Genomic DNA, 17,061 nt, shown 5'->3' with positions numbered 1-17,061 from the left:
GCAATCCATTCTACCGCAACCCAACCAAACTTCCACATATCTGGCTGATGCATATTTTGGCTCTTGTACTGAGGAACATCAAAATGATCAAGACCAAATTCATTAATGATATCTTAATAAAATTCTGAGACGGGCGCCATTATGCGGCGTTCGTTAGTTCTCGACGACCCAATCTAATTTCGTGTAAAGTTTTCTCTGCTTTTGTAACCTTTTCTATGACTCAGCTAATAATTGAGAGATGAAACCGATAAGTGAGCTGCAATGGAATTGCCTGATATGCTAGAAAGAGCAGATAAAGCTCTCTTCCAATCAGTTTATTTATTAAAGAAGGAAAACTAATGCATACCTAACTATATTTTACTGAATTAGTTACGGCTCTAATTATAGATCTTTGTTTATAGAATTACTGGAATTTGAGGTTCTGGGACTAAAGAACATCAGAAACTGAGTAAATATTTATTTCAACATGACAGTGACTTTCACATGAAAACGTATAACACACACACACACACACACACACACACACACACACACACACACACACGCGCACACACACACACACACACACACACACACACACACACACACACACACACACACACACACACACACACACACATTAACAAAATTATTGGTAATGTTCGACCATGAATTTGGCTTAGTAAGCTTTGTCAGAGTCTTTGACGAAGGCCACTCAACAAATTCAAGTTTGATTGTGCTTATGTTATAAGTATAGAGTAATCCATCGACTATCGCTGGTGTGACTTTCTCAAAACCCCCGCGATAGGTGAAAATCCGCGAAGTAGAAACAGTACTCTCTTTACTCTTTTACTCATATATTTGTTTCAGTCATTTGACTGCGGCCATGCTGGAGCACCGCCTTTAGTCGAGCAAATGGACCCCAGGACTTATTCTTTGTAAGCCTAGTACTTATTCTATCGGTCTCTTTTGCCGAACCGCTAGGTTACGGGGACGTAAATACACCAGCATCGGCTGTCAAGCGATGTTGGGGGACAAACACAAATAAACACACATATGTATATATACATATGCATATATACGACGGGCTTCTTTCAGTTTCCGTCTACCAAATCCACTCACCAGGCTTTCGTCGGCCCGAGGCTATAGTAGAAGACACTTGCCCTAGGTGCCACGCAGTGGGACTGAACCCGGAACCATGTGGTTGGTAAGCAAGCTTCTTACCACACAGCTACTCCATATATATATTTTATTTTTATATTTTGTATTTATTTATTTTATCATAAATGCAAAACAACACCACGGAGGAATCGACATAACCTTGAATAATAAACTGCGATAAGGGAACCGTGATAAGTGAACCGCGATATGGTGAGGGATTGCTGTACATTGAAACAGGCATCAACGTTTTTTTATGTCAAGTTATAATAGAAACAATTTTACCATAAACTGAAAGATCACTCAATACTTTTGGGAAAGTACTTATTTATTCTTCTTTAACAAGAATATTATCGATTGTAACTTCGAAGTTTCGGTTCGCTGAGCCATAAGGAGTTACCATTACGTTCGAGTTCATCTTGGCCTTATATAGTTTCTGCTAAATTAAAATTTTCTGGGGTAGGTGGAGCACTGTTGATTAAATTTTAGGGTTGGTGGTGATGGAAGATTTTATTGGTTAAATTTGGAATTATTTTAATGTTCAGAATTCAGTCATGCAAGTAGTATTTCTAATCAGGTATGTTTGTTTTGGTGTATCAGCTGCAAGTCTTGGGCTTGTTTTATTTTTTTAAAGGGTTTAAAAAACAATATAGTTTGGTGAAAATGTTAATTGGCTAGTAGATGTGTCACTAGCTTTACTAATGAATGACATTATTTTAGCGAAAAAGGAGATTTAACCTATTTATGCTTTTTCTAAAATCTGGCATTTACGTTACTAGTTTCTTTTGCCGAATCCCGAAGTTACAGACATGTAAACAAACCAACACCGCTCGTCAAGGTAATGGGGGAAAAGCACAAATAAAACATGACGCATATATATTTATATACATATATTTGTGTATATGACGGATTTCTACACAGTTTTTGTCTATCAAATTAAAATGCAAGGTATTGGTCGGCCAGGGGTTATAATAGCAAACACTCAGCCATTCCCGCGCCTATTTACATTCATCTTTAAGGGCGGCGAGCTGGCAGAAACGTTAGCATGCTGGGCAAAATGCTTAGCAGTATTTCGTCTGTCTTTACGTTCTGAGTCCAAATTTCACCGAGGTCAACTTTGCCTTTCATTCTTTCGGGATCGATAACTTAAGTACCGGTTACGCACTGGGATCGATGTAATCGACTTAATCCCTTTGTCTGTCCTTGTTTGTCCCCTCTATGTTTAGCTTCTTGCGGGCAATAAAGAAATATGAAACGCTAAGACGCCGGGCGAAATGCTTAGCGGTATTTCGTCTGCCGTTACGTTGAGTTCAAATTCCGCCTAGGTCGACTTTGCCTTTCATCATTTCGGGGTCGATTAAACATGTACCAGTTACGCAGTTGCTTGTCCTTGTTTGTCCCCTCGATGTTTAGCCCCCTGTGGATCATTAAGTTTATATATATATATATATATATATATATATATATATATATATATATTCATCTTTACATACAGCACATTTTTATATTGCAGAGAAATTTGAAATGTTAATTGATGCAAGTATTCATAATTTAAATTATTTCACAGTATTAATCTAATTTCTCTATTTTAATTCTCTTTCCAGTTTGCTCTCAGTCGGCTATGGGTATTTTCGCACTTTTTATACTAAACAACCCAATTTCCCATCATGTTGTTCAAGCATATAGTAATGCTTTGCATCTACCCGTATTCGTTCTGAATGTAGCTACAAGACATCAACTGCCAAGTTATCCATTTGAGATACATATGAGCCCGTCCTATATGCCAGCCATCACAGAGCTGATCAACTTCTATCGGTGGAGGCGAATTTTCTACATTTTCGATTCAGATGATGGTAAGTTAATCAATATATCTTTTATCTCTTATTTCTTTCAGTCATTTGGCTGCGGCCATGCTGGGGTATCGCTTGGAAGGAATTTTAGCCGAACAAATCGATCCAGAGACTTATTTCTTTAAAGCCTGATACTTATTCCATCGTTGTCTTTGGTTGAACCGCTATATTATGGGGTAATCAAGTGGTGGTGGGTGACAAACACAAATACAAAAATACGTGCACACACACACACACACACACACACACACACACACACACACACACACACACACACACACACATATATATATATATATATATATATATATATATATATATATATATATACACGAGGCTTCTTTCAGTTTCCGACTACCGAAGGCCTTGGTAGGCCCGAGGCTATAGTAGAAGACACTTGCCCAAGGAGCCACCCAGTGGGACTGAACTCAGAACGATGTGATTGGGAAGCGAGTTTGTTATCACACAGACATACATCACATTATATATACCAGATATTGCTGCACACCTAGCTATACACACGTGCAGTTATTTACACTACACGCATGTATATATTTACGTAAGTGAACTTTTTTGAGTTTTTAGGGGCACGATCTAATTCAACGTTTAACGTGTGTGTCTAGGTGTCTGCCTCGGTAAGGCAGGCCTTAGAAATCATCTGATGAGCCACACAGACAGAGTAATTATTTATCTTCCAGTTTTTCAATCATTTGACCGCCTTGAAAATTGTTGTGTCGAATAAATGAACTGACACCCTTCTTTTTATTTTATCGAACTCCATTGACGAACCACTAAATTACAGGAACATAAACATACCCACACCGGTGTCAAGCGGTGACACATGACAAGCTTCGTTCAGTTTCCGTCTGACAAATCCACTCACGAGGCTTTGGTACTCCCGAGGCTATAGTGAATGACCCTTGCCCAAGGTGCCACGTAATAGGACTGAACCCGGACCATGTGGATGCAAACTTCTTACCACACAGCCAGGCCTGTTAACTATGCATCTCTATTTCTTGTGGTTATGGAAAAGAATGTGTATTAAAAAGTAGAGTGAACGTCATATAGAGGTGAACGTCAGGAAAACAATTTGTTAAGACTTATTGCAAGAATGTGTCCAACATTGCTATATCAGTTAAAACAGTATAAGTCCCTAGCATAATTGAAAAGCCACATCCATCTGGTCATATTTAAACGAACAATCAAACCATGGTATTAATCGAAATTGGGTTGTAGCCAATGTATGTATGTATGTATGAATGTATGCATGTATGTATGTATGTATGTATGGATGGATGTATGTATATGCGTGTATGTATGTATATGTGTGTATGTATGCATGTGTGTGCGTATGTATATTTGTACGTATGCATTTATGTATATATGTATGTTTGTATGAATGCATGCATGCATAAATTATTATGTATGCTTGTATGTATGCAAGCACGTATGTATATATATATGTAGGTATGTTTGTATGTACGCATGCATATATGTATGTATATATGTATATATGCATGTATGTATGTATGTATCATGTATGCTTGTATGTATGTATGTATGTATGTATGTATGTCTGCATGCATGCATGTATGTATATATTTATGTATGCATGTATATATATATGTATGCATGTATGTATGCATTATTATATATGCTTGTATGTATATATACATGAATATATGTATGCATGTGTTTATGTATAATTTAACAGTGCATCTGTGTTGAATAATTAATGTGCTAAATTCCATTGCATAAAGTTTGTCACTTCGCTTTCTGTTTCATTAAACGACATAAAATAATCTTTTGGAGATTAAAGAATTCCTTTTTACTTTGCTTTGCTTTTTTCTCTTATTTACAATCTCTCTCAGTTAAATATATACCGATTTAAATTTCTTTTTAAATAAATGTGAAATATCGACAGTTTCATGATCACAATACCATTGCGATACAGTGATTGATTTTGTCTGTTGTTAAGTTAACGTTAAGAGAAGGTTATTGTGTCAATGCTAACGGCAGTTTGCTCTGTCAAAGAGAACAGAAAGCTGTTAAGCCGAAAGGGTCTGTATGTTAGGTCAAAGGTAAGGGGAAGATATTGAATCGGAGATAAGGGGTATTTGAATTAGAGATAAGAATGGAATTTATTGAGTCAAATAAAAGGGGAGTGTGTTGATGGAAAAGTAAATGGCTATTTGTTTAGTAAAGATGAAGGAAAGGTTGTTCAGTATGAGATAAAAGCTGTGGAGAATTACCGAATCGGAGATAACAGAAGGTTGTTGAATCAAAGTCAAGTGAAGATTGTCAAGATAACGTTAAGGGGAATTTGTTGAGTGAAATTTAACGGGTATTGGCTTAATGAAAGTTAAGGAAAGGTTGTTGAGTGGATGATAAGGGAAGATTGCTGATTGAAAGATAAAGGTAAATTGTGAATTCCTGAGTAAAAAAGATTAGTCAAGTCAAAGGTAAGTGAAAGCCGTTGAGATAAAAATAAGGGTTACTTTTTCTAGTGGAAAATAACAGAATTTATTTGAGTCAAAAGTAAATCTAACGAATTAATTCTATTTACTTTATGAAAAGTGGGAGAATATTAAATTTGAAGAACTCTGATAATATGTGTAAAGATTGAATTACTACCCAAATAATCTACTGCGAAGGAAACAAAAGTAGCACAAGCCCAAGGATATACTGTGTGGTCACGTGGCTAAGAAAATGGTGTAGGAATTGTTGAGTGGGTATGGAATGTCCACACATATTAATATATAGCTAAGATGTTCGCTGGACATTTGGGTAGATACAAATGCCATTGAACCATATAATATCATGGAGGTTGTCTTCAGTCGTAGGTCGACCAATGCTTTTCCTGTATAATTGAAGGAAACTGCTGGAGCCTCGTGGAGCTTTAGGTGTTTTCGCTCAATAAACACTCACAACGCCTCGTCTGGGAATCGAAACCGCGATCCTATGACTGCGAGTCCGCTGCCCTAACCACTGGGCCATTGCGCCTCCACACACACACACACACACACACACACACACACACATATATATATATATACATATATATATATATATATATATATATGTATACATGCCTATACGGATACGCATATATATCTATCTATACCTTTACGTATACGCGCGCACACACGCATACATATATGTATATACACACTAAAACATATACATACATATGTACATGCATACACATATCTATATTTATGCGTTCCACGCACACACACACACACACACACACACATATATACATATATATACATATTACACCAGTTGCCAGAAGACAAAATTGTGTGTATGTTTGAATGTGTGTGTGTGTATGTGTGTATGTGTGTGTGTAATGTTAACTTTAGCTCTAGAAATATAAATTAAAAAAAGGAACTTCAAGCGATTGTCTTTGTTAAACGGACGTATATAGCAGCGGCATTTCCCACGACTTCTTAAATGAGGACAGATTAGTTAATGTTATCTAGTGTGTACAATGCCCAGAACAAAAGACAGGTTCATAAAGGTGAAATGCCGACGATCCTATTTCTGGCCAAGGAAAACTGATCTGCATCTAAACAACGACACCAAAAAGCAACAATGATGACGGCGACGACCCCCTCAGAAATAACAATAGCTTATGGTACAAGATAAGAGACACGTGATAAACCCATACACAATTCTTCCTTTGATAATTCTTTCTTCACTTGGAATTATTGACATTAGATTCTTTTATTTACTGCAGACAGATAACTTTGATTGTAATGCTGCCTCTTGTCTTATTAGTAAGGTGTTCCAATTATTTTTGAATTAGTTCCTTATCTTCTTAGTCTCAACAATCTCTCTAGTTCATTAATTACAGTTTGCACTGGTTGTTTTCACAAACATTGCGTTGATATTAGTGGTCTTTGCAGTTCACTGTTCAAATTACTGTTGTTTCTGCTGTCATTTAGTACAAAGCCAGTCCTTATAACCAAGATGTATGATCGACAACATTCTAGTCATGTCCCCGGTTCTTCGGTGAATTTACTACGAAATTTTGTATTGCTTCATTTTATTTGCTGACGTTTGTATATGATTTGAGCAAAATTTAGCTGTATTTTTGAAAAGATGAACGACAACGACGTAAATCTTCTTCTTCTTCTTCTACTTCTCCTTCTTCTTCTTCTTCTTCTTCTTCTTCTTCTTCTTCTTCTTCTTCTTCTTCTTCTTCTTCTTCTTCTTCTTCTTCTTCTTCTTCTTCTTCTTTAAGCCACCCCCTTCAAATACCCCCCCCCCACCCAAATGATAACAATTACAAAGACGAGGAAGAGTAGCGGAGAAACTTCAGCACTTCTCTACAGTGAAAGAGAGGAGAAAGAAAATACATATGACTTGGCCTTTGTTCCTTCCATTTCTGTAGCTGTTTGATATCTCTGTAATAATTTCGGGGAGATATATCGAGTCAAATGTTTTGCAATATTTTGGTAACTTTTTGCTGTATTCATCAAGTTACTACAAAAGCCGCCTTGCATCAAAGTCACTTTTCTGCCAGTTCTTTGATCACACGCTGGTACCAGTTCTTGTCCTTCGAGACAGAACTCCTTTACTGAAGCTTCTCCCGCCTTTTGGTTGATAAGGCGTCGCAAGCGCAGAAAATAAGGACTGATGGATAATTTCAGAAATCTTTAGCCTAGCAGTGTTACCGTAGAATATCGCCGGTTCGGATAACCTCAACTGGCTTGTAAGTGCAGTCAGTCGGGCCAGTCCAAGACGCGCGCTGAGCGACGAAAATGTTCTGCACGCTCTAGTCGAATGTCCAAGCATTGCTTCCTTGTGGGTTGATGTCGAACACCTGCCGTTTGGGACGGATAGGGCTATTTTCTGAGTCTACTGTGAAGCTCGTCCCACCGAATTTGGCTGTGAAGGGCAGGCAGTGTTTATCTGTCGGTTAACCGGAGCGAAAGAGGTTGTGCGATGGATAAGACTGAAAGGACTAAAGGCAGGTACTTTACACAGTGGCCAAGCGCCCATCAACTTTTTCATATTTCACTTGAAAAGGAAAGTGAAGGTGGAGAGGGGATTGCTTCCTTCCAACATCTTTGTTGAAAGTTGATGATCTCTCCTGTTCCGAAGAGGTAAACCTTCGGTAGAAGTTCTGCAATTGACATTCCATTCCAATCTTCTTTAAATATTTGTCTACATCATTATTCAAAGTCTCTAATGTACCAAATATTACAGGTACAATCTTTACAGATTTCAAATTCCAAATCTCGCCATCGCAAATTATTATTATTATTATTATTATTATTATTACTATTATTATTATTATTATTATTATTATTATTATTATTATTATTATATGCTTTAGATGATATTGAATCTACTTCATTCTTAGCGAATGTGTCCAAATTTTATTTAGTGGAAAAAAGCGAGCTTCTGGAACTTTTAAATGGCTGTGCCGTTGATTCACTGTAGACAAAACTATTTCTCTTTCAAATATTTATTTGCTGTGCATAAGATTTATTTATATGGATTTTTTTTTAAATATCGCTTCTCCGTCTGAAGTAACGATGAGCGGTGATACCAAGAAAGGAGGTAACAACGATCACGCCCCTGAAGTTTTCGGAGAAAAACAATTGTTGAAAATCATGAAACTATAAACACAGTCTGTTTTAAAAAGTGACAAACAAAGAGAATGAATTGTAACATTTAAACGAACAGGTGCAATTATAAACACAGCGCAGACATTGCCATCTCGGAAATTACAGACAAAACACAAGGAAACAAATATGTAATATAGACACTGACGTTAGTAGCAGTCGAATAATTTTCGTATCGCAGACAATGACGAAAACAGCTTTATTAATGTCACAAGCTAAAAAGAAATTATGAATATGGGGCGTTTTTCTCTCATAAAGAAAGACTGAAACAGATTTATATCACAAGAAATTCTGCTTTCTTGCACTACCGATTTTATCCAAGCAAGTTAAAAAAGAAAAGTGGTATACATTTCGAAAGACGGTGTACATCCGTCTCTTGGAAAGCAAATGACTTTATAGAGTACCGTCAAAATGCAATGAAGGGAAGACGTAGATGATGTGTTGGATGAAGTGATTTCCTTATACAAAGGTAGGGCATACAAGATTGATTTCGTGGTCTTCGAAACTGAAGATATGGTGAGTTGACAAGCTTAGTTAATGTTTCTACACACCTGCCCACAGGCTCGTGCCGCGATATATAGGTAACGAGCAATACAAGCGTTAAAATGTATTACATTGGGTTAAACATTGCCCTGCCATTTGATTGTAAGATTATTTAAGACTGCATTTTTAGTAAGGATTTTCATGTATTTAGTTTATTTCTGCATCTGTTCTTAATTTATCTAATTCTGGGACTTCTTGAATTTGGAATTCTTTTAAATATTTCATTGTCTCTTTTGTTACTACTGGTAATATTTTAAATATAATTTTTCTATTGTTATCTATTTTCAGGTTTAATTCATCTTCAACATATCTACGACTCTTTCAATAATTCGTCAGACCCACTTGAGGTTGTGGTACGTCGAGTTGATGACATAGAAAACACACATAAAATGTTACGACAGCTCGACCAACTAGAGGGAGCCACTCGTAATATAGTCGTCGTGATGTCATCAACGTCAGCTTACCGGCGCCTTCTTCACAAGGTAAATATATATATTTTTAGTAATATTTATAATGCAGAATGGGCGTAGAAAGAGAACAAACCTGTCAGAAAAAGAACAATCCTGTGCTGATCTGTCCTATATTTTCAGAGAACATCATTAAATATATATTTTGGTTAATATTTAATTTATAATTATATTCAAAAGAGGTGAAGAATCCATTTTTGGCCTTTATCACATTTGATTGAGCAGAGATGTATGACCAAAAGCCTTGACTATTCCATCTTATTTTCAGAAACGCTGCATTTATAACTTCTTTTAAATGGTAAAGTGAGATTTGAGCGAAATTTGTTGCTATTTTTTGGACGTCAAATACCACGTAGTAGCATCTCCGTTGATTCATTTCAACTGTTATGTAAAGAAAAAAAAAGGATATTTAATTATGTATGCATTCTATGATCCTCTCAAATGTGACACATGCACACATTAACTTATACACCGATACACGTGTAGATTAATCTTCAAACGTAAAAATGAAAAAAAAAAAATGATAAAAAAACTCCCAGAAAATAGAATGAAATTAATTGATTGTATAGAAAATGCTTTTGAAATGAAAGATACTGAGATTCTATGTACTGAACAGCGAACTGATGAGAGTATTAAGGAAAAAAATGTTGGGAAAGCTGCTAAGCACGAAACTCTTCAGTGATTTGTTAAAAGGCGTAAAATGAAGTAGTTTAGTCATGTGATTTGACACCATGACATCCGATCTCTATTGAATATTGTCATGCATGGAAAATCCCCGGTTGGAGTGGTATAGGAAGATCATAAAAGCAAATGGTTGAGCAACATTTAGGAATGGACAGAGAGAAAGGCGATGACGCTCTTTGATGTACAATTATGGCTTCCTTAGGCTATAGATTTCAATTGATTGACAAAAAATTGTTGGAAAATATCGAACATATATTTTTTTAAAAACGGAATCACTTTTGACCGATAGAAATAAATACATAAAAAAGATATTACGCAAGCATAGTGAAATTTGCTTTGCAGTCATGTGGTTCAAGGTTCGAATCCACTCTACAGCGTGACAACTGAAGGAATATTTTCAACTGAATATTGAAGCCTTTTTGTGGTCAGTTCCTTGTGGTATTTGGCAGACGGAAACTGATCGAAAATCAGTCGTGTGTGTGAGTGAGAGAGTCTGTGGATGAGTGTGTATATATGTGAGAGTATAGAGTATGATGTATAAGGGTATGTGCATGCGTGTGTGTATGTATGTATGTATGTATGTATGTATGATTGTATGTATGTACGTACGTACGTACGTATGTATGTATGTATGTATGTATGTACGTAAGTATGTATGTATGTATGTATGTATGTCTTCAGTTTTACTTCAAGATTTCTTGTCAATAGAGAAAGAGTGAGTTTCTAACCTAGATCCATGGCACCTTCATTGGAATGTCAATATCGACTGGGTATATATATATGTATGTATGTATGTGCAAATTTGTGTGTTTTATAAATGTATTCTCATGTATACAATTACATATCTAGACATGCTCATATATACTTAAATGATAAACTTCTGGTAAGTTTTACTGGTATTTCAGTTTCAGTGATGGATTGGAGCTGTAGTCTCCGAATCAGCTGTCTACTTTCTGGTTTTGAGAAGTGTAATTTCTCAAGATTGGTATTTAGGCAGCGTGTTACATATTCCAGCGCCACGATAATTACAGGTATAAACCTGAAGTTATAATCTGGATAGAGTAACTGCAAAGTTCAGCGTAGGTATTCTCTTTTACACTGATCTTTAGCATTATGTCAACATCCGCTGGGCAGCTGATTTCCACAACTGTACACAGTTTCACTTCTGTATCCCAAATCATGTCAGATCTATTGTGTTTACATTTTATTGAGGTTTTCAGTGGGACATTCCACCAGTACTCCTTTTAATTGTGAGTGGCTATGGTTTCCACCCTACTGTGTGTTCTTATTTCTTTGTCCCTGAGGTTATCCTTCCGACGAATCTCGTTATACAGTATCCTAGCAACAACATGCTTCATCGGCAAATAATACCGTGATGACATTTTCGGTCAACTGCTTATGATGTGGGTGATATCTTTGGTGTTAACACCACAAAGTCAGCATTAGTTGTCATATTTTAATGTTTTCCCTGTATTTTGTCACTTTGTGCAAGAGGAATTTGGTTGATATTTTCTGTTCCTGGATTGCTAACGCATAACGTTCAAGGTGGGAGGTAGTAATCCTGCTGTTGGTCCATGATAGATTAGTTTGATGATCAATGTCACTATCATCTCGGAGCCTTCTACTGACATATGGTCTTTTGCTGATATACGCTCATCCTTTTTATCTGATAATATATTGCGGTAGAGTTATGTGACTTCTTTCGGAATGTATTTAAGTTTATTAGACAAGAAATGCCCTCTCAAAGAGCTGCTTTTCAAGTCTTATGATGTTATCGATCTCATATATGCAAACTTGGCCAATGGAATGCATTTCGACACTTAGTGGTTAATAGATGTTGCCGAGAGGATGCAACACACAAAGACAGCCTGGGTTGATGTTAACTTCTGCCGCTTTGTTTCTGTTTTAGGTAAAGGCAGTCTACATCACTGTTGATGTGGAAATTATGCCAGCTGGCAGAAACGTTAGCACGCCGGGCGAAATGCTTAGCGGTATTTCGTCTGCCGCAGTGAACTAGGTGAGTCGTTAGCACGCTGGAGGAAATGCTTAGCGGTATTTCGTCTGCCACTGCGTTCTGAGTTCAAATTCCGCCGAGGTCGACTTAGCCTTTCATCCTTTCGGGGTCGATAAATTAAGTACCAGTTACGCACTGGGGTCGATATAATCGACTTAATCCGTTTGGCTGTCCTTGTTTGTCCCCTCTGTGTGTAGCCCCTTGTGGGCAGTAAAGAAATAGGTATTTCGTCTGCCGCTACGGTCTGAGTTTAAATTCCGCCGAGGTCGACTTTGCCTTTCATCCTTTCGGGGTCAATAAATTAAGATTAACAGAACAGCCTGCTCGTGAAATTAACGTGTGAGAGGTTGAGCACTACACAGACACGTGTACCCTTAACTCAGTTCTCGGGGAGATTCAGGGAGACACAGAGTGTGACAAGGCTGGCCCTTTGAATAACAGGTACAACAGAAACAGAAAGAGTGAGAGAAAGTTGTTGCGAAAATGTACAACAGGGTTCGCCCCCGCCCCTGCCGAAGCCCCGTGAAACTGTAAGTGTTTTCACTCAATAAACTCTCACAACGCTCGGTCTGGAAATCGAAGCTGCAATCCTATGACCACGAGTCCGCTGCCCTAAGCACTGGGCCACTGCGCCTCCACACTGAGCAGTAGTTACTGCTACTAATACAATAGAAACAGTAGCAACTGTAACCACAACCACAGCAGAAACAGCTACTACTATTACTACTACTACTACTACTACTACTACTACTACTACTGCTGCTGCTGCTGCTGCTGCTGCTGCTGCTACTGCTACTGTTGCTGCTGCTGCAACTGCTGTTGCTTTTTATGGCTGAAATCTCCATTGTCAATAGTTATGTCAATGCTGACGGCTTGTGACATTTGTTGATGCTAATCTCATCAGGTTGATGTGCAGACTCCAATGACATATTTGTGCCGGTTTCAAGCTGTATTCTCAACAACAGTAGCTATAGTAGTAGTAGTAGTAGTAGTAGTAGTAGTAGTTGTTGCTGTTGTTGTAGTCTTCATACTTAAATCGTATTTCTATTGCTAATACAATAATATATAACGAGTACGAACGCTAAAACGCTGACAGAAAGAAGAACCACAGGAACAACAACAGAAACTACTACTGTTGCTACTACTACTACTACTACTACTACTACTACTACTACTACTACTACTGCTGCTGCTGCTGCTGCTACTGCTGCTGCTGCTACCACTACTATTACTACTGTTGATGCAAATATACATAGCAAAAATCTTTTTTATCGAAGATCAATCGAGTTCAGCACGTGAAAATATTATTTAATAGTTTATAACGTATTTATTGAGTTTGCATATTTATTATTATTGTAATTGAATAACATTTGAATTATAATGTGAAATAATTTCGGAAGTCCATCACATAAATATCGTAAGACTATTTGTCAACATTCTCTAAATCTATTCCTGCATCAGAACTTTAAGTTTTCTGTACATTTTACTTGTTACAGGAGAAATGTTAGCACTCATGACTGTTTTTAAGGCGTCCGAGATTAGTAACCATGAGAGGAAAAGAGACAATTATCATCAGACAGAAGATCTGGTCCCTATATTTGCAACGCGTTTGTTTCAATCGTTAGGTGATGATATTAAATCTACCGCCTGAAGAGTAGGTAATGAATGTTCCAACGGATTTCCGTAGCGTCTGCCAACTTACATTCATTCGGCACTCTGTGGTCGATTTCGGGATCGATAAATTAAGTAGCAGTTGCGTACTGCTGTCGATCTAATCGACTGGCTCCCTTAGAAGAGAAAAGAATAACTGAATAAATTAAACACGTGTTTCACCCACTGGATGGCCGTTAATACAAAGGGAGGTAACTATGTCTTTACATGAGGCGTAATTAGTAATTTAAATTTGAAATCCAAGAATATGGGGGTGAAAAATCTTTTTTAAGTGCTGAGCGGAGATATCGAATGCGAAAACCAGATACGCTGGAAAATGAGCTCCTTTAACCTCACAACTCTGTCTCATCATAATCTTTGTATAATTTGTGAGCTTCCTTTAAGGCAACATGGTAATGATTTGAGGGAGTTTTGTAGCACTTGCACTTCCTGCCAGTTGAGAAGGTTATTGAGAGAACTTTTTTGTGGGCACTTCGCCTGCTATAAATAGCCAACGAACATCCTTTGGATCATATCCTATGGCTTTGACACATAGCTTAGAAAAAAAGGGATGATAGGGGTTGAGATATTATTGGTTACAGTTCTACACAAACAGGGCTGATCTGAGGCTAAATATCATCGTCAACAACAACAACAACCAATAGCAGTATTAATAGTAGTAGTAGTAGTTGAAGAAGAAAAGTAAAAGAAGAGAAAAAATAAGAGAAAAAAGAAGAACAACAACAACGACAGCAATATCTTTTCAAATTTAGGCACAAGGCCAGGAATTTTGGGGGAGGGTGCTCGAAAGGCAAAGTCGACCTTGGCGATTCGTTAATGAATTTACCTTCTGGCTGTTATAATCATCATAATAATTGTTTCAAATTTTGGCACAGTTGGGAGGTCAAGTGTCGATTACATCGACCCCCGTTGTTAAGTTGGTATTACTTTTTATTGAACCTCGAGCGATAAAAGGTAAATTCGAACTCGCAGAACGCAAAAGAACCAGAAAAAAATACCGCTAATCTGTTTGTTCGATGAATTAATGATTCTGCAAGATCGTCATAAAAACAGCGTATTATCAGCAACGATAAACAACGAATCAACCCTTGAACTTATTCACTGAGCTATTGCCCTTATCATGCTGGCATCATTATTACCTTCGCCTTAGCGAAAGCGGAGGTTTTGTTTTCAGTCGTGTTTGTTTGTTTGTCCGTGGACAAGTCATCTCAAGAAACGCTGGATGGATTCTGATGAAACTTCCAAGGATGGTTGGCCTCGTGACTGACACGAACTGATTAGATATTGGGATCGATCCGGTACCGGACAAGTATCCTGGAATATTTTTCGTTTTTTTTTTTTTACTTAATTTTTGAGAGCGTTCGGGTTCATTTTTAGTATTCTCGTTTGTGAGAGCAGTCAGTTATTCTCATTTAAAAAATCATCCTGGCTAATCGTTGAGAGGATATTGGTGTTGCTTTGGCGGAAATGTGCGCTCTCTGAGTGCTCTTCTTTACAATTGTAATTACTTTCCAGTAAGACTACTTATGTAGGCTTGACGCAACAATGAACTATAAACAGGCTTTAAATTATACCTTCGTTACTTTCAGGTTTCCATTCCATATACTTTATATAATAAACTTTTGGTCGATCAATGCCAACAACAGAAGAATGTATTGCCCTTATTTTCATCATTTGTTTTGTACTACACTCAAAAAGCCATGCGAAGGATATAACTTTTCTCGGCTGTCCAAGATAACTAGCTCTTCCTATTGGATGTAAATTTCCGAAAATATTTGGAAGTCGTAACACCAATAGAATTATTATATTGGAGCTATTTTTTTTGAGCATGCATCCCTGTTCCACCTTTTCTTGGGCCACCAACTCCTGGTGGACTTCTATGGCCTCTGTCTGTCCTGAAAGATGTCATACTTTGGATACATTAAAACTGGCGGGGCTGAAACCTGAATCCTTTAGTGGTCTCGTCACAAGGAATTTCGTCAAGCGTAGATCAGAGCAAGAGATTCAAAGAGGAAGAAGAAGAAGAAGAAGAAGAAGAAGAAGAAGAAGAAGAAGAAGAAGAAGAAGAAGAAGAAGAAGAAGAAGAAGAAGAAGAAGAAGAAGAACAACAACAACAACAACAACAACAACAACACCAACAACAACAGCAACAACAGCAGCAAAAACAACAACAACAACAGAAACTCAGTGTACTGTAGTGTTACTTTATTTATCGTTCTGGAAATGATGCCGGATAATATCAGTCTTGGCGGAATTTTATCTCAGAACAGGAGGAAATAACAGCAACTCATTCTGACACTCTATTGACTCTACTAATTTGTTATCTGACACCTCTGTTATAACTATTAAGTATGGTTTCACTGTAACTATTATTAACAGTGATCATTCTAAGCTCGACCAACTAAACCGGCAGGAAAATGCTTACCAATTTGTAACAAGTTGTAAACCATGTAATTTCTAGCAAAGAAACAAAACACTAACTAATGCCGAAAAAAAAAAAAACAGTGATAGTAAATGAAAAATTCAACAGACTCTTGGGATATATGAATGAGGGTTGAAACAAAATAACATCTTTGATGTTATTAGTCAAAACCAGTAAATCCCCACTGACGAAAACATCTCTTTTCAGGAAGTAAAAAATCACACTTAGAACACAAAACATGATACTGCTCTGGCTATTATCATTATCATGGGAATTAGAAAGAAATCAGAATTACATATTACTATAAAATGGCTTCACTCACACGCGCGCTCACGCACGCGCACACACACACACACACACACACACACACACACGCATACAAATACACACACGCGCACATACACACACATATTTGCACGTGCATACGTGTGTGAGAGCATCTTTATGCTATAATGTTGTACAACTATATTAATAGCGAAAATGCACTTGGCAGAGGACAAGCGATTGAAAATTACTATTTCTAACGGAGTACTAATCTATCTATCTATCTATCTATTTATCTATCTATTTTTCTATGTATATATGTATGTATGTATGTATGTATGTATGTATGTATGTATGTATGTATCTATCT

At 37.2% G+C, this 17,061-nt stretch overlaps 1 protein-coding gene across 3 annotated transcripts in view; it reads left to right on the top strand.

Moving 5' to 3' along the window:
• Positions 1 to 17,061, top strand: part of LOC106876580 (glutamate receptor 4) — a 735,993-nt gene that overhangs the window by 241,314 nt on the left and 477,618 nt on the right. For all 3 annotated transcript variants that reach the window (XM_014925186.3, XM_089348773.1, XM_089348776.1), the window contains exons 3-4: positions 2,742 to 2,990; positions 9,458 to 9,651. In XM_014925186.3, the coding sequence (XP_014780672.1) occupies positions 2,742 to 2,990; positions 9,458 to 9,651 (443 nt within the window). The remainder of the gene's footprint in view (positions 1 to 2,741; positions 2,991 to 9,457; positions 9,652 to 17,061) is intronic.

This window comes from Octopus bimaculoides, chromosome 1 (genome assembly GCF_046866305.1).
Source record: "Octopus bimaculoides isolate indiv1 chromosome 1, ASM4686630v1, whole genome shotgun sequence".
NCBI lineage: Eukaryota > Metazoa > Mollusca > Cephalopoda > Octopoda > Octopodidae > Octopus > Octopus bimaculoides.
This window is presented reverse-complemented; position numbering and strand designations above follow the sequence as displayed.